General features: G+C 40.6%; 1 protein-coding gene across 3 annotated transcripts in view; it reads right to left on the reverse strand.

The window, feature by feature from the left end:
* SUGCT (succinyl-CoA:glutarate-CoA transferase) overlaps nucleotides 1–27,076 on the reverse strand; it is a 478,648-nt gene that overhangs the window by 55,637 nt on the left and 395,935 nt on the right. For all 3 annotated transcript variants that reach the window (XM_074943248.1, XM_074943246.1, XM_074943249.1), the window contains one exon: nucleotides 6,344–6,407. In XM_074943248.1, the coding sequence (XP_074799349.1) occupies nucleotides 6,344–6,407 (64 nt within the window). The remainder of the gene's footprint in view (nucleotides 1–6,343; nucleotides 6,408–27,076) is intronic.

Consider the following 27,076-nt stretch of genomic DNA (forward strand, 5'->3'; position numbering starts at 1 on the left):
TAGGATGCATGCACAGCCAATCTGGATTCAGGGAAAGGTGTGATGGCCCCCGAGGATGGAAGTCACAGCAATGGGTAAGAGTAGAGTGACCAGATAGCAAGTTTAAAAAATCAGAACATGCGGTGGGAGGTAATAGGTACCTATATAAGAAAAAGCCCCCAAAATCAGGACTGTCCCTATAAAAATCGGGACATCTGGTCACCCTAGGTAAGAGGCAGCTTACTTCTTCTTCCCTAGTAAGTGGGGAAGCATTGATTAAGGTGCACAGGCCATTCTACCATTAGGGGTAGGGGTAGGTGTGTGTGTGTGTGCATTGATTAAGGTGCACAGGCCATTCTACCATTGGGGTAGGGGTAGGGGGTGTGTGTGTGTGTGTGTGTGATCACTTTATAAAATGCTAAGAAAACATGCTGGAGGAGTAAGGAGATTTGCTATTTATTCTTCACTTTAAAAGAAATGCCATCACATTCCAAATTAAATTTTTTTTAAAAAAATCCTTTACTTTTCTGAATAATCCCCAAACTCAGAACATATTCCTTACCTTCCCCACTACCTCATTTCTGGTTTTGCAATCAGTACCAATCTACTGTTTATATATATATTTTAAGATTTTTTTAAAGTATTTTGTGGATAGCCAAGTGAGATGACATACATCATTTCTGCGGAGTTCCTGCAATGGTACTGAATTCCTCAAAATTGAAATCAGCTCTGCAAATGTAAAAGACATAAACAGTCCGTGCCGATGACTAAAAAAGGTGAATGAGGTAACGGTAATGCTAGTGAAGCTGTTTGTCTCCAATGTGCCATAAATAGTGAAGTGAAATTAAAATTTTTCAATCAACATTAGCTATGCACACGCGCACACACAAAAGCACACCAAGAATGTGTGATGAAAAGCAGACAGGATCAGAAGTTCAGGCAGGGGTTCTTGTAGAGAATTGCTGGGATGTTTTATTTTGTTGTTGGTCCTGTAGTGCGAGATCTCCTAGCTGCAGGAAACAATGTATTGTAGCACAGATTTCTTTAATTTCCTGCAAAATCCCTCAATGCAGGACAACACTTTTCAATGAACAGTCTCTGCCATGTATCTAGTCCTACTGAACCTTCCCCCCTTTCCCAACGCTAAAAGATTGAAAAGAAGACGGCATAGTATACAACATTCTGAGGTTTCTGGCAAGTTGATTCAATACAAGGAAATCCCATCGCAGTTTTCTTCCTTTATAATCATCCTGCCTTGTTTTCCTGGGCAAAATAAATAAGTCAAAAAAGCACTTGACACTTCAGTATCACCTTCCTTCTGAAGACAGCAAAATGTTTTTCAAATGTTAATAAATTAAGACTCACAACAACACCCCCGTGAAGTATGTTATTATTTTGACCCAAAGTCGTCTGTGGCACAAAGAAGAAGACAATCCAGATTTCCTGACTCCCCATCCTGTCCCTTAACCAGATGTCCATTATTTTCCCGTAACTGTGATATAACAATTTGGTATCATGGAAGCACCTGTGATGTAACCAGTCCTAGACTATGACACCAATGAATGAATTGGACAGTAGGAACAGGCTGATTATGAACAAAAATAGTCTTCTCTTCTTTTCACACAATATATTTGTAATCCACAATGACAAGAGAAGAAATACAGGAAAAAGGGATAGTTCTACATAGAAGGTTGGCTAATCAGTGTAGATGCTCTGAACATAGCCCCAGATTCAAGTGGGAGGAGCTTTTGTCCTGTTTCATGGAAAAGATTAACCATAGGTAAGGTGACTTGGTTAGCCCACAGAGGCTGAGTCTGCACCAAAAAGGAATACTGCAATGAGTCTGGATCAATCCTTCAAACGCATATAAATGATCTCAAGACACTGAAGGAAGACTGTGCCAGAATGCATGATATAGGACTGTTTCCCTTCACTCTAACTCCAGCCCACTCAAAACTAAGTTGCCACTGTTCAAAGTTTCAAACATATAGCATTACATCAGCAAACAGCATGTTTCAAGGCGCCCCTCCTCATATACTCTCACTTATCACATCCATGATATCTCCAAACACAATGGGGCTCAGTGTTGAACCTGTTGTAGGCCAGCGTCTACCGGAAATTCTCTACTGTAGCCCCATTTAGTTTGACTACAGTATTCACTTCATCATACATATCCTTCTGGCATGCTTCTCCGTTGCAAACTCCACCCAACTAATTCTCCTGGTACACAACTGCACACCTTCTCCAGATCCACAAAGACCACATCCAATTGCCAACTCTTTTCTGTGAATGTCTCTATGAGAATCTGTAGCACAAACATGGCAACAATTGTGATCCTTCCTGGCATGAATCCCTACTGACCTTTCCAGATTTTGACCATGCCACTTAGGCCCTATAACAAAGATGTTCAAGGCAAATAAAGACCACCTTAAAATAAATCTTGTTGGGAAAGTAGGGCTCATCAACCTTGACAGGCAGCTCATCTAGGAGACCGAAAACTCCAATTTCAAACCAATGGTGTCAGGCTTGGACAGCTGACCTGCCAAGCTCATCCAACAGATATGCTCATGAGTGTTTCTACCTTAAAAGGTTAATAAAGTGGACTGTATACATTTCTGTCTGTCCGGTTTAGGTTTTTGTTGTTGTTTTTTAACTATTTTAAAAAAATAGTGATAAAAGGCAAGTTTTTACAGGCCAACACTGTATCTTGGATAATGCAGATGTTGGGAAAGTTGTTATTTGGGCTTTCAAAGTCATATATGAAATATACCATAATTGGACAGATTTGGACAATAGTTCATGCTATAAAAACAAATAGGGGTTGGTGTATATTATACCCCATGTAGCCATTAAAAATACATTGCCCAGTGGCCCACACAAAGCAAGAGAAAATGCTGCTTTGGTGGCAAATGAATTGATGTTCTTCACCAGAAGAGTTTAGGATTAAATCAGATTCCAAGGCTTCCTCAACTTTGTTCACTAGTTTAATTTGGCTGCCCCAGTACCATCCAGTGAGATTTGGGTTTTCCCTTATAGCTAACCTCTCTCTTCCATTATTTTTCTGTCCTCAAAGGGTCTGTAGTGCTCTCCATTCAGAATGATCATTCATTTTCTTAAACATATTTAACTCCTCTTCCAGATCTCTGTGTATCCATCCATCTCACTAGATGCGTATATGGCATCTATGGCTGTGGTAGCTGAGTGCTGAATGAAGATGTTAATTAAGACCAGGTAAAAACAATCAACCTGCAAAGAACCACACATATTTTTATTCATCTTTTTAAAAATTCTCTTACAGCCTTCTGCACAGCCATCTTTCCAGTCAGAACAAATGAGCTTCCTTCTTCTATATCTAAGATATATATCTAAATCTATACAAGAAGATCTTAACAATACTTTTACTAATAGCAGTAGCATGTATGTACAAAGACGTCTTTAAATAAATAGTAATGTTACCACCTGTCAAGAAGTAGAAAATACCAAACTATTAAGTTATTTCTTGACTAAAAGCAACATAAGTGAATACAAATAGATTTCTACCAATTTACCTCCTCCACCACGAAAACCCATCAACACCTGATGTGTTGTTCTAAGTCTTAAATACCTAAAGACCATGGGAAAACATAGAGAACTAATGCCTGCCACCTCTCATTGGCATACAGTATATCTCAACTGGGGACTACAACAAGAAGGAAACATTCAGAATCCTGACTTTAAATGGAAGAAAAACCAAATGTAGTAGCCCTATAAGCAATATTCAAAAGATAATTAAAATCAAGAGATGGGCCTACACCAGGGGTTCTCAAATTGGGGGTTGGGACCCCTCAGGGGATCACGAGGTTATTACATGGGGGGTTGCGAGCTGTCAGCCTTCACCCCAAACCCCGCTTTGCCTCCAGCATTTATAATGGTGTTAAATATATTAAAAAGTATTTTTAATGTAGGGGGGGGCGCACTCAGAGGCTTGGTATGTGAAAGGGGATACCAGTACAAAAGTCTGAGAACCCCTGGCCTACATCAAAAAATTCAAAGGTGAAATCCTGGCTTCACTGAATTCAATGGCAAAATTCCTATTAACTTAATGGAGCCAAGATTTCACCTCAAATGAAGACCCAGATCTGTATTTGAACTCACCCACAGTGTGGGGGTGTGTGGATAAGGGTGTTGGTTCAACCCAATATATATGGTTCAACCCAATATAATAGAAAGACAGAGGCCAGCCACAAAATTCAATGATAAAAATCTTCTAGCATGAGTACTCACTTCTTCCTAATAAGTGTATTGCTGCATTCAAAACTTTGCTTAGCAACACAAAAGACTATCAGTCAAGAACTTCAGGTGTGATGTCTGCTTCACCCATTTTATTTACTAAAATTTGTCTAGATGTGGATCAGAGATAACAGAGATAACACTCCAGTTTGGTCTAGGGCCGATAGCCTCCCCCAATACTATTATGGATATATGTTTTTGCAATATAAGACTCATTGTCCAACATCTATATTGAAAACTGTCTTAAGCAGCTTCAGGTAGAAACCACTCATACAATGGAGGTGGTCTCTATCTAACAGTTGAATATAATTGCACTGGAAACGTCTCAGAAACACTTTTTAATGGATATTGAGGACGGAGTTGCCTACTGGAGGTTGCTTTAGTGCAGTTTTCATTCCAAGCCAAAGATATATCTCTGACCTTAGTAATTGGAGGATGCTCCTAAGGTCTACCACCAACAGTAATCAAGCTCTTAATTTCATTTCCAAGTTATGGGTAGAGCCATACAGTGTCATTATGTTTACCCTCATTCCCCTGCTCCATGCCAAGATAGGAAGTAATTCTGCTTTTCCTGCTCAACTGTCCAATGATCATTTCAGCCATCTGCTTTAATACAAAAAGCCCTTCATAGAAGCCCATCTAAATGGCAAACCATTAGAGAATAAGATGATTTATTTTAGTTTCACTGCACTGTCACGAGTTTTTAGTTTTAATAAAGTCAAAAAAAACCTAAGGATTTGGGAAGTGCTGTAGCTTACCTATGTGAAAACTTTCTTTCTTGCCAGTGCTTTCTATCTCTGCTGACAGACATTAGAACATTCCTTTCATCTCCTTTCTCTTCTTGCAGTTTAACTTTGCCCCTGAAGGAGTATTTTCTTTCCCAGAGATAGATTATGTACTGCATGCAACATGAAAATTTACACACTTTTCCTGTTGCCATCTGCAAGGCTTTTCTACCTGTTTTTTTTTTTAATTGAAACCAAAAACCTTGCTTGCCTTTTCATTTTAGACAGACAAAAGGGATTTAATTTTTTTCATGAAGAGTAAAATATTAAGAGGTACATTTTCATAAATGCTCATTTGAATTGTGGAAACATATCAGAGTATTTTCTCCCAAATTTCTCAATCCGGTGAGGTCCAAATGTGGGACACAATGTGTGACAAAGACCAAAAATGAAGTATACAAAAAAATTATTCATGCAGGAAAACATAAAATGATATGGGGTTCATTCCTCTCAAAAAACTCTTTTCTGTAACCCAGTGTGACTCCAGGATGTGCAACTTAAGAAAAACTTTATGGGTCAAATTATTCCTACAGCTATGTGTGTGCAACTGAGCTGAAATTGATGGGAATTGGATGCATGTATCAGAGGCTGGTATTTGGCACTGAAAGTTTTTACATAAAGAGGTGACATTATAAAAATAAAGCTGAAAGATGCTCTTCATGGAGGGGGGAAAGGGAAATTTGTGAGAAAGGAAGGTGTACGGAAGCAGCAAGATTTGAGTGCTCAGCATTGACCTAACTGTTCCTATTGAAATCAATAAGAGTTTACCATTTACCTCAGTGGAGGAAGACTTAGGCCAACTATGATAGCTTGTCCAGTCTCAATTAGGAAAAACACAAAGGGACTTTTTCCATCTCCTATAGACCTCAGAAACTCCTTGGTAAAGAAGTTAAGAACAGCTAACCAGACTTTTTCATTGCAGAGCCTCTGTCAAGCAAAAGACCGTGCTTCAGGATGAGTGGACCCTTTTTTGTTTTGTTTTTACAAAAAAAAAGGCCTAAAAGCAGAGTTTACGCAATACTCAGAGTAAACCTAAATCAAAAATATATTCATATAGGTGCTTTAATGATTATATTTCTAACAGTGGGGGTTTGCAAACACTATCAAATTCATGTTCATATTTTAGGAGAAGCAAACTACAAAATACATGAACTCGTCCCATACATACCCATTTCCCTGCTACTAGAACAAACATGAGCACAGGTGTCAACTGTCAGTCAAACATCCATTCACAAGACTGAAATGCCAGGACACATCACTTCATTTTTTTTTAAAAGTTCTATTTAGAAAGAAAAATTAAATATTCCAACCTGGGACAGCTATCTTCCCTACTGTTGGATGATCCATTTCCATGATAAGTCCATTGTGCCGTACCTAAAAAAGCACATATATAAACCACAAATACAATTAATTAGTAGACTCAAGAGGAAAATAGGCAACATCAATACTGTCACAAAAAGACATTATGAAAAATATTCATTCACTAAAATTTTCAATTACCTGCAGGCCAACATTGTCAAAATGAAGTACCTTAATGATAGACACCTAAAACTTACTTATATATCTAAATAAATGCTTGAATAAGGTTTTTTGTGTCTAATGTTAAGTACTTCCATTTGAAAATGTTGACCTTATTTTTTTTTTCAGTTTAATCCCCAAGTTGTAATATTATTGAGAATCACTAGAAGGCTTTACTGCAAATATTCTTACTGAATGCACAGGCATTTAGATCTTGGCTCCTGGTGTGCAGAGTTAAGTCCGAGTAGATGAGCTCCCACCATCTTTAGCTTTTAAACCCTTCGGACAGCGATTGGTTCTTTTCTGTGTTTGTATAGCACCCATCACAATGGGGCCCTAAGCCTTTGGGTACCATCATAATATAATTATTTACTACTAATAATAAATAATAATAGGCAGGGAGTGGACAGGAAGTGGACAAAGCCTTGGCTCCGCCGTGACACTCACCCCTTCAAATATGCCAGACAGCAGGGCTAAATCTGCACCAAAGAATAGTAACCGGACATGATAAGCCATGGATTTGACAGGTGGCTCTGCATAGTCACAGATTCACTGGCACTCCCCTCAAACCACCCTCCATGCAGCTGTGGATGAAACCCCTAGTAAGCACGTTTTTAGCCAGTATAGACATTGAATGGTTTCACACGCCCTTGATTATTTTCTTCAGTTTTAAAGCAATTAAGTTCAAATAAGGTATATAAATGTTCGAAAAGAGAGTAGTAAATAGCACCACATTTTTAAGCATTTACCTTACATAAAGATATTAAAGACTTATGGGTAACATATACTCTCCTGTTTTTTCTGCCATTATTCAATTGCTCTTGAACTTGCTAGGGAACAAACTATACAGTGTTCTGCTATTATCCTTTAAGAGGGCTAAATGGGTAATTACACGTTTTTTGGTCTCTGTGTGTGTTTTATATGGCGTACATGACATATACTCTGCCAAGGGTATATCTTCAGTGGACCTGTCATAAATCATAAACAGAATTTTTGTTTTTCCTTTTTATTTTTAATCAAGAAACAAATATCTAATTACCATTAACATAAAACGCTGATGGTTTTTCTAATTCCAAATCCCAAGTAGATGTGTATTTTTCCGCTGGCTACCCATTTATATTTTTTCCATTGTTCTAACACTGGTATGTTAATGACATAATCAGAATTTTTAGAACCATTTATTTTGTTAAAGAAAGTCTAAATATAGATAAGCTCCTGTCAGCCAATTTTTAAATTTCTGATGTATTGACCAGTTTGGTAGTGGATTATCTGTTAGGGTGTGGACAAAGTTATGGTTATGGTCATCATGAGGATGACTAGGAAAATCTCATTGCTAAACAATTAGTGTCAAAAAGTTAGGCCATCTATTTCTCATTTTCAGAGGTTACTCTGTTTAGCTGGCAGTTGGAAGTGCAAAGCATATTTGATGGAAGACATCAGAGAAGGAAAGGCAGTTAGCTACCCAATAATATTCTTGAAAATTCAGCCTCTTTTCTTCTTACTCTTAATAAGGAAGATTTTCTTGATCCATGTTGATTTTGTTAATTCTTTTAAGTCCAAATGCAGCAAAGCAGGTAAGTACATGTTGAACTCAAAGCCAGGAGAACACGCATGTGCTTAAAGTTGAACATGTGCTTGGCTTTATTGAACTGAGGCCTAAATGAAATGTTTAGAAAGAACATTAGCAGTCATAAAATAGCTATAAAACTCTATAAGAACTAGTCAGGGCTAAAGGATTTTTCTCCTCTTCATTGTCTCTAATTTCTTTTTTGGTTAACACAGACCGCTGCTTATAGCACTTGGCAAATTCTTCTCTTTGTGGAATCATATGCCCCTTTTTGCGCTTACGTTAAGTAATAAAAGCTTTTTTCTTTGGTATCAATCTATCTAATTTGTTCTCACTCACACAGGAGGTTTGTTTGAGATGTAGTCATGTTTCCCCCTCATTTTCGTAGTTGATATGGTGTTGATTTTATTATTATTATTTGTGTTCTTGTCACACCTAGGCATTCCAGTCATGGTTGGGGGCTCCATTGGACTAGGTGCTGTGCAAACACAGAACAAAAAGACAGTTCCTGACCCAAAGAGTTTATAATTTAAGTATAAGAAAATTAATATAAATTAAGTATAAGAAAAAAGATAACAGATGGATAGATAGACTGACTTAGGGAGGAGTACAAGGAAACAATGAGATAACAACAGTGAGAGTAATTAATCACTGGAACAATGTATCAAGGGGCGTGGTGAGTTCTTCATCACTGACAATTTTCAAATCAAGATTGGATGTTTTTGTAAAATAGATAGTCTAGGAATTACTTTAGGGAAGTTCTATGGCCTGTGTAATACTGGAGGTCAGACTAGATGACCACAAAGGTCCCTTCTGGCCTTGGAATCTATGAATATTGGTCAGTGTGACAGGCAGTGGTTTCAGCACACCAGCAACCTAACCATTGTCAAGTTTTTTGTAAGCTTCATGGCAAAGGAGAGTTTTAAGGAGGGAGCTCTTCCCAAGTGTCGGAGCGGCAACGTGGGAGAAAGCATGAAGTTGTTCGTTTGAAAATTTAACAAGTGCATGATGGAGGCTGACATCATACGCCTATCAGAGGCAGGAGTCAACATCTCAATACTGAATGACAGATGGCAGGTAGGGTGAGGATAGGCCATGAAGGGCCTTACAAGTGAAGAAAAGTAGTTCACCTTTCATGTATGATACAGAAGAAGGAACCAGGGGAGGAATGCAAAAAGAGGGATGACATGGTCAAAGTGATGGTTTACGGAAATGATCTTTGCAGCAGCATTCTGAATGGATATCAGTGGAGCAAGGTTGTATTTGTAAAGACCAGAGAAAAAGATGTTTCAGAAATCAATATGCAAGATGATTATAGCCTGGATGAAAGTTTTAGGTGTGTGGATGGATAGGCAAGGCCATATCTTATGCAGAAAGAATATGCAAGATTTAGACATATCCAGGGTCCTAGAGAGAGGTTCGAGTGAAAGATGGGCCTGAGTGAGATGCTGAACATCCATGCAGAGATGTCAGCGAGACAGGCTGAGAGTTTTCCCTCTCGGAGTGATGGTTTGTCTAATATGCTGGAATCCTTATCACTCTTATATTTGCTTTCCAGAGTTATTAATCCTCACACCTGCATATTTAGTTCCATCCTCTGTCTCTTTTTTTGGAGTGATGCAATGCTTATCAATTAGCCCCAAAACAATGGAATTGGCCAAAGAGTTGATTTTTTTCTCACAAAGAAATATTGGGGTTTCCAAAATAGAAAATAACAAGGAGAATGACTGAGTCTTCATGGTCTCTTCCCTACAAGCATCCTATCAGTTTTGAGGGTGATCCTTATGGACACATTGTCTCATGAAGCAACAACACCTATCCCCATACCATCCTAGTGAAGGAGCTAATGTTTACTCTCATTATCCATCAGGGAAAAATAAATTATGGAGAAGGAACAAAGGGCCTAATCCTTCACTACGTCACACCTTGCTGTGCTCATTTACGTCTTCTGAAAATTAAATGCAATGTGGATGCCACTTGCTACCATTCTGATTTTGGAGAGTCTTACCCACACTTTGTATTCACTTTGCATAGTTTAAGGCCATGGAAACCAGGCCCAGAAGACATAATTTGGTAGGGTGCTGCCATCCTCAGGCATCTACTGAGTTAATATTACAGTAGAACCACAGAGTTACGAACACCTCGTGAATGGAGGTTGTTTGTAACTCTGAAATGTTCGTAACTCTGAACAAAACGTTATGGTTGTTCTTTCAAAAATTTACATCTGAACATTGACTTCATACAGCTTTGAAACTTTGCTATGGAGAAGAAAAATGCTGCTTTTAACTATCTTAATTTAAATGAAACGTACAAAAACAGTTTCCTTAACTTGTCAAATCTTTATTTTTTAAACTTTCCCTTTTTTTTTTATGAGTACTTTATGTTTAACACAGTACTGGATTTCATTTTTAAGTAATTTCTCTTGCTTCTTTTTTAGTGGTTCATCATCCATAAAAAAAATGCCAACACAAAAGCCCACAGATTTACATGTCCATTCAATAGCACTAAAAAAAATGCTCCAGCAAAACTTACCGGCACTAGTCTTTACAATGATTAAGTACAAAAAAAAGTATCCAAACTTAACTTTCCTGCTTAAGTACAACAGGATAAACTATGTAGACTTGAAAAAATCTTTCATGATACTCTGTCTGAGGTTGCTAACAGGCTTTTTGACTGCCCAGGTGTGTAGCTCTTGAAGCATCATTAGATTTATCGGTGTAGCTTCAGGCTGTTATTCAAGCCATTGAAGACAGGTAGCGAAGCACTCTTCTGCTTGTATGTGTGGAATCTTCTTGATGTTCTCCCCCTCCCTGTCACCATCATTTTCAATGTCACTGTCCGCTTATGCTGTTTCTCGTACCAATTCAATTATCTCATGGTTGCCAAGAATAGGGTATCCGTTCCCACATTTATCCGCGTTTAGCCATTCCTCCTGTTCCTCCACAGTGATATCCAAAAGCTGTCAATCTTCAGAAAAATGTACTTGATTAATTTCCATCTGATCATTATTTTCCAAATTACCTGGTTCAGTGTTATCAATACCGGGCCAAAGTGCATTCCATGAGTGTCTCAGAGACTCAGAGCCAATCTCACTCCAGGACTCAGCACACATGTAGACAGCATCTTTGACTATCAGCTGTTTACGAAAATCTGTGCAAGATTCAAACTGCATTGATCCCAGTAATAATCGTCATAAGAGGTTTCGCTTGTATCAACGTTTCATGTTGTGCGTAACGCCTTGGTCCATTGGCCGAACGAGACTTGTGATGTTTGGAGGCAAAAACAAACACTGAATGCTTCCATCTTCCATCAATAGCTTTTCAATGGCAGGATGAGATGGAGCATTATCCATCAGTAGCAGAGCTCAAATAGGTAAAGATTTTGATGTAAGGTAATCTTTCACAAGTGGAAAAAAGTGTTTAAAAAACCAGACAGAGAAAATGCCTTTATCCATTCAAGCTGTAATAATGGATAGGTAGAGTTGACGTAATGAGGTTTGCAAAGCAGTGAGGTTTTGCACTTTTGTGAATGAACCACAGTGAAAGATGGAGATTCCCCACTTGCATTAGCAATAGCCATCAGTGTGACTTGATCTTTACTGGATTTGAAATTCTTCGCCTGTTTTTCTGAACTGTCTGCCAGAGTCTTGTCTGGAAGCAGACGCAAGTACAGGCCTGTCTCGTTGCAGTTAAACACTTGGTCCCGGGTAAGTTCATGCTGTTCAATAAATTATTTGAAAGTGTTTTTAAATTCACCAGTGGCATTCGAGTCAGCTGTCAGAGACTCTCCTTGCATCCCCAACTGCCGCATTCCATGCCAATTTTTGAACTGACAGAGCCACCCTATGCTTGCTTTAAAATGGTCCTCACCTTTGTCTGGATACATTTCTTGGAAGAGTAACTTTGCCTTTTCTGTAGCCATCACACCACTTATAGGAGTGCCTTTTGATCTCTCTTGCAAACCACAGGTGCATTGCCTTATCAAAAGTAGCAGCAGCAGCATCTTTGCATACAATACACCTGCTTTTTACTGCTCCACTGTCTTTGGCTTCTTTTGCAAATTGCTTTATTTCTTCCTGGCTTTTGTGAATATCAGTGATTTCCCGATGCCATATTCTATTGCTATTTTGCTGATGCTAACACCATCATTGAGGTTTTTTTTAGTATTTCTAGCTTTGTGTCAATTGAAAGTGTGACACATCTGCGCTTCCCACTACTTGCCATTTTGCTTAATCATACAATACAGTGCTTGAAATCATTTCAGAGGCCAGAGAGCTGCCCTCAAATGTGTTTTTACTGCAAGGCCAATAACATGTCACATTAAACTTCCCAAGAAGCCTCTAAATACAGGATAAGAACTAAGGGTGACATTTTCAAAGAAGCCAAAGAGGCTGATTCAGTTGAGGGGATGCTCTTCCATTACTACCCCTGTGCTCTTATTTACCCTATAGTCAGTGCCTTTCAGCTGAGGTAGGGAGAGCTCTCTGCAAAGATGGCACCTGGCACTCAGGAACCTGGGAGCAATACCTGGTTTGCAAGCAGCTCCCTGCTCTACTTCTGTGTCTTACCTTTGGGCTGAGCTGGGCGGGCCTGACCCACATCCTGGGCACTACAAGTGCCAGCCCACAGCTGCCTTTCTCCAGGGCTTGCAGAGGCAGTGGCTGAGAGTCCGCCACCAGTGACCCTCCCTCCCCTGCCCCTTGTGCTCCCAGGGGTGCTGCCAAGACCCAGGAGCACAGCCATGGGCAAAGCTTGGGCCACATCAGTGGGCGCGCGGTGCAGGCTGTGGCTCTTTAAAACAGAGATGTTCCTTGAGAGCACAGCATGACAGCAGCAGCTTGGCTTCAGCAGCTCACGCTCCAGGCCAGGCTCCAGCCACAAGAGCAGCAACTCACACCCCAACGCTGGCAGCTTCCTTGCAGCATCAGCACTTCCAGCTGCGGTAGTTTCTTTCCTGGGCTTGGACTGAGCCATACAAGCTTGTCTCCATCCCAGCTGAAGGGGGGGTGAAAAGAGCGTCTGCGGCTTATAGGAAAGCAATGTAGACCCCAGCGCTGCTCCTGATCTGCCTGCTCAGGCTGCCTTGGGCTGGCAGCGGGGGGTTGGCATGCCCCACTGGGAGATGGCAGAGGGGTGATGAGCGAGGCAGCCCTGAGGCCGATCGTGCACCTGGAGAAACAGTACACAGTGGGCTCAGATCCAGTTCAAAGAGAATGTTGTGAAAGCCCAGATGTGTCTACCTTTAAGATGCAATACAGGTAAAGTACAGTATTTACTTTCTTTGTCTCCACTGCTGCCTGATTGTTTACTTCTGGTTGCTCACTTCCAGTTCCAACTTAGGTGTGCAGTTGACCAGTCACTTCTCAACTCTGGTGTTCGTATCTTTGAGGTTCTACTGTATTTAATATTTTTTGGAATTTCTTCTTCATAGTTTGCTTGCCTGGATCTAAATGTTTTCATATTTTACTACACTAGATGTCAAGTTAGAGTCCTAACCAACTTTCATCTGACCTTTTGCAAATCAAGCTAGTATTAGGAGGAAATCCACTAAGATTATGACTTGGTCAATGACGGATTTTCTTGTGATCTTCTGGCCTTTAGCATCAGCCATTTTATCCCTCATTTTCATAGATTCAGAGATGCTAAGGCCAAAAGGGACCACTATGATCACCAAGTCTGACCTCCTGGGTAACACAGGCCCTAGAACTTCCCCAAAATAATGCCTTTCATCTACAGCGTACCTTTAAAAAAACCATCTAATCTTGATTTTAAAATGACAAGTGATGGAGAATCCACCATGACCCTGGGTAAACTGTTCCAAAAGTTAATTACCCTCGCTGTTAATGATTTACACCTTATTTCCAATCTGAATTTCTCTAGATTCAACTTCCAGCCACTGGATCATGTTATACCTTTGTCTATAGACTGAAGAGCCCATTATCAAATTCTTGTTCCCCACGTAGTCCTATCTAATGGAAATGTGGTAGTCTTAGAAATTAAAGTGTCATCCTCTCTTCTCTCACTATTAGCTGATGAGACGAAAGCATGGTCTCAACATGTTTTTTCTTGTGTCATTCCTTATACCATTTGTCTTGTATCAAAAGCAAGTCTTGTATTATTGCTTCTTTTGCCTTATGTTTAAAAACAATGACTGTTCTTTTTATTTTAATATGAAGGTTTAGGTCATTTGTATTGACCTATATAGTTAAGCCTCTCCCATTGACATGCAACAGTATTATTAAAAGCGAATGTGGCCTATTAATCAGTAAAGGCAAGCTTTGAACTTAGATAAAACATACAATAGATATTCAACAATTCTGCACATACACATTGACTTCAATGGAAATTGGGGTTCCTGAGCATCTCTGAAAATCAAGCCAATTATCAATACAATTCCTGCATTTTTTGTATCATCCCATTTGGCTGAATACGTGTTTTCCTCCGTTCTTCACTTATATTAGTTTTATTTTGATATACACTCCTTATCATTGTACAACTCTGACGCTATGTCTACATGTGGAGCAGGGTGTGTTCAGGGACTGTGGGTCTTGAACCTTGTTCCACAGAGCTCTTCAGAGCTAGCAAGCGCTAACCTGCCACCCAGTAACAAGATAACTGTTGTCAGAATAGGAACTGAGCTCTGACAGAAGACCCCAGTCCTGGAATCTAATTGGCATAATGCTTGGCATCCTGATTGGTTCACAGCTTCTATATAAACCAAGCACAGGAACAGGAAGTTGTCCATGCAACTGGGTTCTCCCTGCTTTAGACTTCTTCCCCTGCGATGCCTGCTGCTGATCTCCTGGCAACCTGACCTTGCCTGCCTCTTTGCACCTGACTTCAGTTTGCCCTCTGGCTTGTCCCGGACTCTGACCTCCTGGTAACCTGACCCTGCCTGACTCCCGACCACTACGTCAGACCACCCACATCCTGGTTGTGAAGGTTTGTGTTGACCACATAGACCACAGGAGTGGTCCTGGAGTCAGAAGCATAGACCTGGCTCACCCTTTGGGAGCACCAGACACGCTTGAGTAGGTTACCCACCTTCAGGTAGATAACCAAACCCTAAAGGCCCATGTCATCCAGTTGACCTCAGAGAACCAATTTTTGCAGGACCATCATGCAGTTGCTTGCTGAAAACACAGCTCATGCAGCTCTATTCCCCAATACCAATGCCATAGGGTTGCCAACCCTCCAGGATTGTCCCAGAGTCTCCAGGAATTAAAGATTATGTCATGTGATTAAATCTACAGGAATATGTCTAACCAAAATTGGCCAACACTACTGCTAGAACGGTTTGATGGCAATACCCAGTGGTCCCAGGGTTTTATAAAACAGTACCGCCTCCTATTCATGATGCACCCACAGTCCTATAATACTGATCATGCAAAGGTGAGCCTGGTTATCAGCTGCTGTTCTGGGAAGCCTTAGACTGGGCCTCCCACTTCTTGGAGTGTGATAGCCCAGTAGTGTCAAACTAGGAGGTCTTCCTCCAAGGCATGTCAGTACTATTGGATAACCACATTAACCACAAACAGCGGAGGCTGCCAAGGCAGGGCACCGTAGCCTCTATGCTGCACAGCTGCGATGCCTCGCAGCCAATACAAATTGGAACAAGGCAGCACAGAGGTACTGTGGGGCCTGCAAGAAGAAATTAAGGATGAATTAGCCCGAGTAGACTCACCCACAAGTCTGGATGCCCTCATGGATCTCGACATCCATATAGACAATCAGTTACTGGAATGAAGAGAGGAAAAAATGGGGGTCTTGCAACTCTCCAGTGCAGGTACCTTTTCACCGCTGCCTTTTGCCATCGACTGCTCACCACCACAGAAAAGGAATGATGATGCCAGCACAGTTTCTGCTTCTACAGCAGTTAGTAGACACCCCTCCATTCCTGACTGCCCTGTTTCCAAGGAATCAGCAAAAAGAGCTCCCCCGCCCATTGGTCTTGACTGGAACGCACCCAGTTTTCCACCCAAGGGCTCCCCATTTGCAGGTGCCAGTCTAGTTGCACATACCCGGGGTACCCCTGCAAAATCCCATTTTAGCAGCCCTCATCAACTCAGGCACAGCTGACTGCTTCATCAATGCAGAGGCAGCCCAAACCCTGCGGATTCCCTGCAATCCAAGATCACTGTTAACCTTATAGAAAATATTAACAGTTCCTCCTTTTCTTCTGGTCCAGTAACAGAGGAAACAGCTCCACTGAAGGTCATGATTCAGGGCACAGAGAAATGTTACAATTTGGTGTGATCCATTCACCACACTTTTCCCTGATCCTCAGTATCTACTTCTTGGACCTCTACGGTCTGCTCATTTAGTGACAAACATAGGAAGTCTGTTTTCCATTGGATTTTTGTAGACTGCAATGCTGGCAACCAGGGCCTCCTGTCCCAGCATCCAAACCTCGAGAGGCTCAGATGGGGGCAGCTATCCAGGCAGAATCTTCCTTTGAAGCTACATCTGAACTCCTCTCAAAATACCAAGACTAGTCCGATGTTTTGGAAAAGAAGAATGTGGAAACTCTACCTCTGCACTGGGACCATGACTGCCCAAAAATACCCTTCTGATGAGTTTATGTTATGTCAGAACCTGAGCTGACAGCACTCTGAGAGTACCTCCAGAAGAATATGGCCCAGTGGTTTATCCGCAAGTTAATCTCCCTGGCTGGCGTACCAGTACTTTTTGTCAAGAAGAAACATAGCAGTCTCCAACTCTGTATTCATTTTCATGCATTGAATCAGATAACTATCAGGAATCGTTATCTGCTACCCCTGATTCCCAAGTTACTGGATCGCATGAAGACTACCCATATATTCACTAAGTTCGACCTACGGGGACTGTACAACCTCATGTGAATCAGGGAAGGGGATGAGCTGAAGACTGCTTTTTGAACCCACTATGGCTACTGTGACTATCTTGTAATGCCCTTCAGATTGATCAACTCCCCAACCACTTTCCAACATTTTATAAATGATGTGTTCCAACACATATTGGACCAATATGTAGTCATCTATCTAGATAACATTGATTTTCTCTGACTACTCTGAACAGCATACAGCTCACCTCCTAGCTGTTCTGCAACGCATCTATCTAGATAACATTGATTTTCTCGGACTACTCTGAACAGCATACAGCTCACCTCCTAGCTGTTCTGGAACGCTTATGGCAGCATGGCCTTTATGCCAAGCTCAAGAAATATGCCTTTGATGTGGCCTCCATGGAGTACTTGGGCTTTCTCTTATCCCCAGAAGGGGTCCAGATGGACCCATGGAAGGCCCAGGATGTCCAAGACTCCCCACAGAGTACATGACCTGCAATGCGCCCTGGTAATTAGCCCATTTTTATCAACGATTTATCCTGAACTTTTCAAAACAAATTGAGCCCCTCACTGCTTTCATCTGGAAAAATACCCAATTCCACTGGTCTCCTTAGGCCCAGCATTCATTCAGCTGAAATTTTGTCTTTCCTACTGTGATGCTGTATGATTGAAATATGACTATGTATATCAATGTTGAGATCACTGTTATACAATTGCAACAAATCTTGTACAAAGTATGTCATCTAAGGTGTCAATGGAAAAGTTATGATTTGCTGAGTATGATTATCCTGTTTATAACCATGTATAATTTTTATCTGAAGTTATAAATATTGACTATGTACTGGCATCCTATATATGTAGTGTATTCCTGGGCAACAATCACCAGATAAAATCTACACTGAAGCCAGACAGCTTTGTGTTGATGACCCATCAAAGGCAACTGACTCTCACAATGGCCCACAGAAGAAACTCGTTCTTCCCAGATGGCTCTTCCTGCAGATACCTTTGCCAGAACATGGATAATAGCTGCTCCGGTGAGTCATCAAAGCAAGCAAGGGCATATGACTGCTCATGTGACCTTGGACTCCATCTTGCACCTGTAATTTTTTACAAATTAAGACAGAGAACATTCCCCACATGGGAGAAGGTATAAAAGACCCTGAAAGCATCTCCATTGTGGCTCTTTCCTGCTCTGATCTCTGGACTATGGACTTACGCTAAAAGAAGCATTCCGATCAATGGACTGAGGACCTTCCTATCTCTTGGAAGTTATCGGAGACTTTACAAGCCAGTAGTCTGTAACATCACTGCTACAAACCTTATCCAAGAGCAAGATCTCACTGCCACACAAACCTTCATATAGAAGCTGATGCCTCCAGTATAGCAATCAGGGCAGTCCTCTCCGAGCAAGTTGGTCCCAAACGAGTGTTACATCAGTGCACTTATTATTCAAGGAAATTAACTCCCACAAAATTAACCTATGAAATTCTTGATAAGGAACTCCTAGCGATAAAAATCGCCTTTGCAGAATATCAACACTACCAGGAAGGAGCTCACCACCCAGTCCAGGTATTCACTGACCATAAAAACCTGGAATTATCTACTTCGTGCAAAAGCCATAAACCAACAGCAGCGTCGGTGGGCCCTATTTCTTCTCACGATTCAATTTTATTATCACCGTGCCCCAGATAAAAAAAATGACATGGAGGATGCCCTGTCACGAAGACACAGTACCAGCCCACAAGGCCCTGTCCAGAAACCATCCCTCATTCTCAAGTTCCGTAATTTTCTCAGTTCAGTTCATCACCAGGATATACTCAGATTGATACGCTCAGCCTCAGGAATTCCGCTTGATGAACAAGCTATTATCCACAAGCAGCTGCATAACTCCCGGGAAGGGATCACATATGTAAGAGACCATATCTATGTTGCCCTGGACCCACAATAGTTGCAGTCCTGAAATTATGCCATGATTTTCCTCTAGCGGGACATTTGGAGCACTTCAAAATCCAACAACTAATATCCCACTCCTTTTGGTGGCCCCGGATGCACCTGATGATGCAGTCATTCGTTGCCTCCGGCAGAGTTTGTGCCCATGCCAAGATACCACACCCTGCAGTCTCTTCCAGCCTTTGGACACCTTATCTTGACTGTGGGCGGCCATTGCTGTAGACTTTATTGTAGAATTACCAGAGTCCAACAATTTTGACAGTAATGGATCACTTCATTCCTTGCACAGGCCTGCCCTCTACTGAAGAGACAGCCCACCTATGGATTATCCATGAAGTCCACCTCTGGAATACATTATTTCCGACTGGGGGGGGGGGGGTCCAATACTCAGCATAGTTCGGTGGGAAGCCCGTCATCTGCTGGAAGTCAGCACATCTTTCCTCTGCTGACCATCCCCAGTCCAACAGCCAAATGGAAAAGGCCAACCAGATCCTTAAGCAATATCTGCACTGCTACATCACTTGCCCCCAGGATGATTGGTCTTAATGTCTCCCCTGCACATAATTTGCCTACAACAATGCAGACCATGTGCATACTGGACAAAGCTTCCCCTCGCCTTTTTTTTTTTTTGCCTACCATGGGTACCATCCCTGATTCCACCTGCAATTACCCATGTCGTCTCCCAACCCAGCTGCCTCAGACCTGATACAGCAGATTCACTGTGCCAAGGAAGAAGTGAAGGAACACCTGGGAAAAGCAAGGGCAGACTACACATGGCATGAAGACCTGCATCAATAGCAAGGCCTCACCTACTCTGTGGCTTTCCACAGAGCATCTCCACACAGACAGACCTGCTTGCAAACTGCACTTTCAATTCCTTGGCCCTTTCAAGATCCTGCGACAGGTTAATTCAGTCACTTTTGAGCTACAACTCTCTGAAGGTTCACCCTTTGTTTTATGTATCATTTTTGAAACCCTGCACAGAAAACACTTTCCCTCACAGGACCTAGCCAGGTCCAGGACCATGAGGAATATGTGGGTCACGAAATTCTGGACTCTGAACAGAAATGTGGAAGGCTTTGGTACCTTCTTGACTGGGAGGGTCCTGAGGCAAACACACTTGGGAACCTGCGGAAAACATACACATCCCCCGCATTTGTACAAGCATTCCATACAAATCACCCCGAAAAGCTTGGTAAGCACCAACCTGCCACACAGTGACCTGCTAACTGTCACCAGGATAGGGGCTGAACTCTGACAGAGGACCCCAGTCCTTGAATCTGACTGGCAGAATGCTGGGTGTCCTGATTGGTTCACTGCTTCTATGTAAACCAAGCACAGGAACAGGAAGTTGTCCATGCAACTGGGTTCTCCCTGCTTTGGACTCCTTCCCCTGAGATACTTGCTCCTACTGCCTGCTGCTGATCTCCTGATAACCTGACCCTGCCTGCCTCCTGACACTTGACCTCAGTTTACCCTCTGGCCTGTCCCAAATTCTGACCTCCTGGTAACCTGACCCTGCCTGACTCCCAACTCCTGCTCTGACCACTAGGTCTGACCACCCATGTCCCGGTCATGACAATGTGTGATTCCCAGCTCATGTAGATATACCCATGCTAGCTCTGCTTGAACTTGCACTAAAAATAGGAGTGTGGTCAGGGTAGCAGGGGCAGCAGCTCAAGTATGTACTTGGCAGATCTGGGTTTGTTCAGTTCAGTGAAAGTACTTGTCACCGTTAATGTTAATATTATAGATCCTAAATTTGTTATTTCTCTTTTTAATTGCATTTTAAGTCTTAACTCTGTGTTCACTCAGTTAAAAAAATTAGTTGGCACATAGAGAGAAAGAGAATATAAGGAAGTTTAAGGGAAGTACCATTAATATTAAAATATTGTACAGCTACCATAACATAAGGTTAAAGTTAACATATATGCAAGTGAGTCATGGCATTCAAAATTAAGGTTCCTATAGGAACTTTCTCTCTGCTCTCTTCTGAGGTAGGGGTCTTTCACTACAAGATTGTAGTGCACATACAGTAATGCAGCATGCCACAAGGACTTTCATAGGTCATCTCTGGGGAGCAAATAAAACATTTATGGTGCCATGGTATTGACTTTATATTTGTTGAGATACTTAGACAGACCCTCAATACCCATGGCATTTCCTATTTTAAGTACAGGAAATACTGAAAACAGCACAGTCAATAAAACTACTATCATGCAGTAAATGTCTCCAAGTTGGTTTGAAGGATCCACATTGATCCTCTTAGATCTTCAAAAGCTCTTGAGAATTTTTGATGCCCAAAGATGGCTTAAGTAATTCTTCAGGGAAAAAAACCCACAAAAAACAAAACCCCTTGGGGAATCAAATATCAAGTATTGAGATTTGTGAGAAAGAAACAAATAGTCAAGGGGTTACTAAGGATCAACAAGAATTTGTCAGAAACTATAAGTACCATGCGCATTTCTTGTTTCGACTTTGGTCCATCTCAATTAGCATGTAATTAGGAATATGATTATCTAAGCAAATGGAGCTTCTCTTTGGTTCATAAACAAACAGCAAGGTCCCAAATTCATCTTAGCTGATTTTTACTTGAGACACATAGCACCCAACTTCCAACAATCAACCACAGGAGGTATAGGAATCAGATAGACTGCAGAATGTAATGCCAGAAAGAAACGCCCACGGGTTTTTTTTGTTGTTTTTTAAAACAGTGTTCAATATGGAGTCATATGTGCTCTGATAGTACTGTTTTATAGTATCGTAAGTTTAACAGAAGGGATTATCAGTGCCACAAAGGAAATGATGTAACAGCCCACTTCATATCTCTGTAGCCACAATATAGCTGGTTGTGAGTAAACGTAATTATTACTCCTAGCTCCAAACCACAAGGAAGTAATATAATTGATTTTCCTGGATCTGCTAAATGAAGAACCATAACCAAAATTACCCAGGAAACAAGTAACAACGTATGGTGTGATCTGATACATCATAACGATATTGTGTGATACACTCTAAAAAACACTTCTCAAAAAAAAAAAAGAATAGGCTTTAACTGATTTGAAATCAACAGTTTTAAATGTCTCACCTTTCCATTTCATTGATTGGCCCGCTGGGTTTTGTATTAGCACAAAGGGTCAACAGGAACACATTATTTTTCATATCTCTATCAAGTCCGTCTTTTTGTCTATGCAGCAGTCCCAAACTTTTCAAATCTCTCTTTATACAGTTCTTTTGTGCATCTAAACATTTTAATCCCCTGTCTTTAAATCTCCTTTATTTCCTTTTTGAAATAGTACCTATTTTTATGAGACTGCACGTTTTTGTTAGCAGCTGGCTCACTTTATTAAGCTCTTTTGGAACTCCTGAACAAATGCAATCTGGTCTTTTTGCTTGTGTCTTGTTACTCTTTATCAGTTTGCTCTTATTTTGACACATCAATTTCTGATGATACCTCATCTTCACTAACTGAAAGGAGTAGGTATAGAGTAGGTATTTCCCTAACATCCTCTGTGACACAAACTGATGAAAAAATCATTGTTTCTCTGCAGCGTCCTTATTCTCCTTAATTGATCCATGTTAGTCCTATTACTTACTTCCCCTGTAGATTTCCTGTTTCTGATATACTTTTTATTTTCCTGGGGTAGGGCCTAGGGTTCTTTTTGCTAATTGCTCTTTACAATCCCTCTTAGCCCTCCTAAAATTCCATCTCACATTATACTTGCCATAGTTTATGCTTCTATTGACTTCACAGGGTTGAATTTTCACTTTCTGAAGGACACTTGTTTGGCTCAAAAAATCCCTAATGAATCTTGCCATATAACCATATTAGATTAATTCCTGCCTTCCGACTCCTCTTTCTTGTTTTGTTCCTTTGTTCTACTATAGAATGCTTAAACTTCCTCTCATGCCGAGTCTGAGGATTTTAGTTTCCTTATTTTTTATTTTAATCTTTTGACTGACTTCTTAATGTTGGGCACTCCTCTCACAGCATTGAACTTAATTATTTTGTTATCATTACTTTGACTTTCAGTGACCTTTAGCCACCATTGTGACTCAATATCAGTTATTTTAGACCAATTCCTATGTATTATTTAGGACTAAGTCAAGAATAGCCGCTCAATGTGTGTGCTCTAGAACTAACTATCCAAAGAAGCAATAATTTAATGTGATGATTTGAGAAACTATTTCCCTTAAACTTGTCCCACTGTGATATTTGACCAGCTGAAGGTAGCTGAAGTCACCCATTATTACTGCCATATTAGACTTAGTTGATTCTTTGATCTCGTTCAATATTTTGCACTCAATATCCGTTTCCTGACCAGACGGCCAGTAGTATAGCCCCTAAGCTACTCCCCCAGCTCTATGACCTAATCTGTCCTTCCTGTACACTTCATAGCCAGGCATTACAATATCCTATTGGTTTTTGTCTTTCCACTATTCTTCCATAATGCCTATGCTGCCAATATCCTCTTTTCTTGCCAAGAATTCTAGATTTTTGTTTTTTGCTTTACACTTCTCGTGTTGGTATATGATCACCTGTAGGATTTGTCTGTGTGTGGGGAAAATGTGTGGTGAGGAGGGGCAGATGTTGGCCATCTGCTTCTTTTTTATTTAACTCTTTAGTCTGACACCCTGTTAGCTTTCCAGAATTTCCCTCCTTCATTTTTGCTGTGATTTCTGTCCCATACTTTACTTAATACAAAGATGCCTTTTGTTACTGATCTCCCTACCAGAAGTCTTTGTGCCACCTGAGTGCTCCTCAACCTCTGTCAGCTTTCCCCAGCTCCTATCTTAAAAAATCCACAAAACCTTGTTAATTTTTTGCCAGAGTGCCAGCAGTCTGGTCCCACTTTGTTTAAAGTGAAGCCCAACCCTTCTATACAGGTTCTCCCTTCACCACAATCCCCTCTTCTGGACACCACCTTTTCATCCATGAACTAAAGTTGCTGAAGTTCTCCCTGTGGTGCTAAACCTCCATATTAGTCCAGAAGCATTTTAGAGGAATTTACCATCAAGATCAAGGACCCAAGAATTCTCCATGTTTCCAGGACCGCTCTCCTATACCTCCCTACTTTATTAGTCCTAAACATATACCTCAACTGCAACCATGAACTCCTCCCCAGTACTCAGAAGTTTATCTAGATGTCTCCTGAGGTCCACCACCTTTATACGATAGGAAAGTCAGCGAGTAGTTCTCACAGTCGAGAGGTACCCAGTTATTAGTATTTCTAGAGATTTAATTTCCTAATACTTCTTTCAAATTAAATTACAGTGGGAATATTTGATTAAGATAATATTTAAAATGTTTTCTGGGTTAATTTTTATTTTTCCTTTGTACTCACTTCTACAAAATAAAAACCAATGAACAAAAGACCCCACACCAAACCGCATCACCAACACTAAAACACCAACATGACAAAACACTAAGAAGTCAGATTAAGTAATCAAAACAGTGCTAAACAATGAAAATCATTCATAACAGTTATAATAGAAACACCTTCACCATTGTCTACTGGGCAAACACATACTTATTCTTAGAGAAAAAGTCCCGAATTCCATTTATTCTCACAGTAAATATGAGACAGCTGCTAAATACGTCTATATAAATCTCAGATGTTTTCATCAGATGTATTGGAAAATAATGATAGTGAAAAGAGAAAGTGTTTTTACTCTAACAGCAGATGGCATACAAGCAAAGGGTCAGTTGTGGAATTCTTTCAGAGAAGCAAATATTTCAGAAGGTTTTGTTATGACAAGCCATAATTTGTTATGACAAGCCATAATTAGTATCTGTGGGGAATTAGAGGGATTTGGAAAACAGGAATTCATAATTTAGGCCAAAATTTTCAAACCTGAATGGCTAACATTAGTCTCACAAATCCATACTTAGTCACCTACATAAAATGGCTTGATTTTTGGGTGCTCAGTGCTTCTGAAAATCAGGACACTCCTATTAAAGCACTTAAACTTAGCTACAGGCCAAGACTTTCAAAAGTAATTATTACAGAGAGTGTCTCATTATTCAGGATCCCAACTAGACACACCTTAAAAAGGCTTGATTTTTAGCAGGTGGATGCTCAGCACTTTTTGAAAATTTGGCCCTTTTGAAGTGTCTCCAGTTGGGCACCCAAAGACTGATGCACACAAAATCACTAGTCACTTTTGAAAATCTTGGCTTTGGGAGCCTAATTTTAGGCATCCAGAGTTGAAACTTTTTTTAAAAAAACGAACATCTTTGGCCAGATTCTCTGTCCCAGTCTTCCCCTTTGGTAAGACTCTGGTGGTACAAAGGTGATGGAATCTGGCCCTGTATCCCCAACTGGGAGTATCTAGCACAAGAGTTTCCACAACAGAGATAGAAATCCAGGGAGGTAAGTGAATGTTGGGTGAGGCAGAGACATGGCCAGAGTATGGTGTGCTTCAGCTATCCTTAACTGGCAGTCTCTTGGGGAAGGTTGCCAGCTGGCACAGGTTAAATCAAGTAAGTTGCTCTAACTTGGACCAGGGAAGGGCAAGGAGTCAGGGGCTGTAACTGGCTCCCTGGTGGACTCCCACGTTATAGCACAGAGTGGAAACCTCGTATAGCTGAGAATCTGGCTTAATAAGATTAAAAATATTACATTTTTTTTTTTACTTTTGTTATCAACACAACCTTGGAAACGAAAACTAAAATGTGATTTTAAAATCACATATGTGCTTCTCTGCTTGTAAATTCTATATTCATGGTAGTATTTATGCAAAGAGAATGGGTTTGTTGCCATCCTGGTACTTTCTGGCTCATGAGTGCCAGCCTGAGAAGAAGGAGGTATTTGCCATCGAAGCACTGGACTGACAGTCAAAAGATTGGAGTTTTATTCCCAACTTCCTGTGTGGCTTTGGGCAAAATCATTGAGGGCCAAACTAAGTCACTCCTACTCCATGTTAAGTAGTACTTTACACTGGCAAAAGTCCTACTGAAGACTGAATTCAACGGGATTATTGGGGAGTAAGGGACTACTCAAAGTAAGAGTAGAACCATCTGGTCTTTAATCTCTCTAGACCTCATTTTCCCTACCTATAAAACAGGGATAATGATACTTAACTACCTCACCGGGCTGTTGTGAGGCTTAATTTATTAACACACATAAAGTACATTGAGAGCCTTGGATGAAAGATGCTATGAAAGTAAGTAGTTGTTATTACCGAGACAAACAGGAACAAATTCTTGTCCAACTGTTGTGTATGCCTCTTTCAGTCATAAGAACTAATAATTTACTGCCACTTCTGGTGGCATGATTCACAAGTTTCTCACATTCCATCACCTGATTGAAATCATTAAAAATATTACATTTAAAATTAAAAGCTTACTTTTACAGTTTGTGTATTTTAAAAGAGTCAACAAATCTAATATAAATGGTAAAAAACAAAAGCCAAGCAAAGAAATACATGCACGCAGATGAGCTGGAGTGGATGAATGTCAAAAATAGCACCATGAAAGGCTTTCATTTTATTTTATTTTCATTCAGATTTCATATTAAACAAAAAATAATTTTCCAGATGTTTTCCTTGTGGAGACAGCCTTGGAAAAGTAAATGGATATAAATGTATTGCTAAGGCTGAAAGGACCCTAGGCTCCAATTGGGCTTCACTCCTGCAGCAGGAGACTGGAAAGGAAGGAAGATAAAGAACCCTGCCACTACCACCACCACCACACATCCTCTGTATGTGCAATGTGTCAGTTACATCTGGGGTGTAGCCCGATGTTTTATAATGCTACTCCTTCCCCAAATCTTCTAACCAGCCATGTGCTGGTCTAATAACGATGGAGATGAATTTATTATGGTTTTTGTGGCGAACAAGGGTTTTCTATAAATGAGATTTTCTGAAGTATCTGCACCGTGGGATATGTCACGTGTTGTTGCGACTCTGAAGTGCAAACTTTAAGGTGTGTCTGGTCAGATACAATTTAGAATAACTGTTATAGCACAATATGCCTAATTTTCCAACCCTTACTCACAGTGAGTAGTCCCAGTTAGTAAGTGTTCCTCTAATAGCTGTTCTGTTAAAGAAATCATATGCATCTTCTTATACGCACATTTATGTTATGGAAAAATATATTTGTAAAAGAAAAACAAGTCTCAATAGTCAGTGAGCCTTGAATACTCATGAACTTACTGCCTGGGCTAACAGTAAGCAAAGGAAC

This window comes from Natator depressus, chromosome 2, assembly GCF_965152275.1.
Source record: "Natator depressus isolate rNatDep1 chromosome 2, rNatDep2.hap1, whole genome shotgun sequence".
Taxonomy (NCBI): domain Eukaryota; kingdom Metazoa; phylum Chordata; order Testudines; family Cheloniidae; genus Natator; species Natator depressus.